At 42.9% G+C, this 2,266-nt stretch overlaps 1 protein-coding gene across 1 annotated transcript in view; it reads right to left on the bottom strand.

Moving 5' to 3' along the window:
* Positions 1-2,266, bottom strand: part of mymk (myomaker, myoblast fusion factor) — an 11,614-nt gene that overhangs the window by 7,478 nt on the left and 1,870 nt on the right. Inside the window, exons 2-3 of the mRNA XM_008303669.1 lie at positions 725-905; positions 616-656 (exon numbers count right to left, since the gene is read on the bottom strand). Coding sequence (XP_008301891.1) covers positions 616-656; positions 725-905 — 222 coding nt within the window. The remainder of the gene's footprint in view (positions 1-615; positions 657-724; positions 906-2,266) is intronic.

Raw genomic sequence — 2,266 nt, 5'->3', positions numbered from 1 at the left:
CTTTAAAATGATGAAATAGTCAAAACGTTACACATCTGGAAAAACTGTAAAGCAATAAATTGTGAGAATTAATTGCAGTTTTGGTCTGTTTGTTGTTTTGTTTTGTTTTGTTTTGCAGTAAATAAACACGTATTTCTCTGAGATTTTACTTAATATTATCTGTCATAAAACAAATTCTAGAAAATCTGTTAAATAATAGTAAATTGTTCAAATTTATTTTATTTATTTAATTTTTTTTACAGTGCACTGAAGAAAAAAAAGAACGTGTTAAAAACTGAAAATGTGGCAGTGGAAATGTCTGAATTTTTTTTATAAAAAAACCCCCAAAAAAACAACAAAAACCCATAAAAAAGGAGCTGTTTATATTAATGTACTAATTTGTTATCTTATTTATTCATTTATTTATTATTATTATTGTTTCTTTGATTTATTTTTTTTCTTTCTACAGTTGTTTTAATTTATTTTTAATTTTCCTATTGCTCCTTCCTCCGGCGACACCAACAGCTGATACCAAATATGTTGAAATATGAAATAAATATATAACTTAACGCAGTAAAATCTCTTTAAATGATGAAACAGTCATAATGCTACCGTTACATTGTGAGGATTCGTTACAGTTTTGGCCTGTTTGTGTTGTTTTTGGTCACATGAAGGGTCTTTTGAGGGATTTTAACAGGTAGAACCTCGACCGTATGTACGTTTTTCTCCATCATCCACCACTGACCCATTTGACGGTGATGATGAAGACGGCGGATCCGATGGGTCCGGAGTAGATCCCGTAGCCCCACCGGTCCTGGTAGATCCTCACGGCGATGGTCAGAACTCCGAACATGGTGACGGAGGAACGCTGAGGTTCGTCGAAGTCCCCCAGAGCTGAGACGCAAACACAGACGTGTGAGGAGAACCTTCAGCTGAGGACCAGACGTCTGAGGCCTCCTGACAGTTATTGAGCTAAACCCACGGCCAGCAGCCACCAGGCTCCAGGAGTGAACACTTTATGAGTGAGTCGGACCTTTTACAGTCGCAGACCGTCCCTCACACACTGAACCCAACAGAGCGGTCAGCTGTCGGGGCAGTTGTTCCTCCGCGACACGTGATTTTAGCCCCTCGGTGCAGAACTCCGGCCCTGACATGAGCAGATGTATGAAGAACAACACGTCTGAACACAACAAGTGTTCTGGAGCAACTGCTGCTGGCGAGCCGGAGGGTTTAGCCTCCTGGTCCGGACACGAGGAGCAACGAGCTCCAGTCGCTCCAAGTGAGCAGAACAAAGTATATAAAGACGTACAGATATGACTGGACACCGGGATGGACAGCGTGTGGACGGTTTCCTCATCACCAGTTCAGACGCTGCCACCAAACACAGACTTCTTCAGTCTTCAGATAAACGGTTTCATTTAAGTCTCTGAATCTCAAACGCTGCTTTGACAGACATGTTCTCTTTACAAAATCACCACATTCGCAGCATTTATCAGAACCAGAACAGCCTGAACTCAGTCACATGTGGTCCTGTCAGGAACTCCCTGTACTCTACATGACTCCAAAAATCCACCATTTAGCACCAGATTCTGTAAGAAACGAAGGATTCTGAGCACCTCGACACACCGGATCCTCCATGACTGACTTGGCTGCAGCAAGAATGAAGCTTTTAGATGCAGCGAGTCCACAGAGAGGAGACGACCAGAGAGCTGAGACATGAGGGGATTAGCTCAGATGGCAGAGCGCTAGCTTAGCACAACGTCTTTCTTCTCTCATTTCACACAGCAGTCTTTAGCTGAACTTACCAAAGTTGAAGTATTTCAGTTTTGTTGCTGAGTTCTCCGGCTGAACTGCAGCCAGTGTTTCCTCAGAGCATCGATTTTGTAAGAGGAAAAATCTACAGTGTGTTAAAACAGAACCGCCTGAAAGAGCACCAACGACACAAAACGACAAAATGGAGACAACGAGAGAGTCTGAGAGGAAAATCCAACCTCCTGGATCAATAAATAAACGGCTCAGAACCAGAGAAGGAAGTGAAGAAAGAAAAACATTACAGTGGCAGATACGCTCCACCGTTACCATCCATGTTTACTTCCTGTAAACACTGAGCACGCTCGCTGCGTGTGACGTCGTCGTGTCCTCTTCTGCGCATGCGGGACACTTTTGGGTCGTATGGAGTTCACACAGCAGATCACATACAAGTCACATTGAACTGGAAACGTGAAGGAAGTCACAAAGAAATCCTCATTGAGCATCAAGTCCTGCAGTGTGAACGTAGCCAATCTGT

This window comes from Stegastes partitus, unplaced genomic scaffold (assembly GCF_000690725.1).
Source record: "Stegastes partitus isolate 25-593 unplaced genomic scaffold, Stegastes_partitus-1.0.2 Scaffold2049, whole genome shotgun sequence".
Taxonomy (NCBI): domain Eukaryota; kingdom Metazoa; phylum Chordata; class Actinopteri; family Pomacentridae; genus Stegastes; species Stegastes partitus.
The sequence above is the reverse complement of the archived record's forward strand: the minus strand, read 5'-3'. Positions and strand labels throughout refer to the sequence as shown.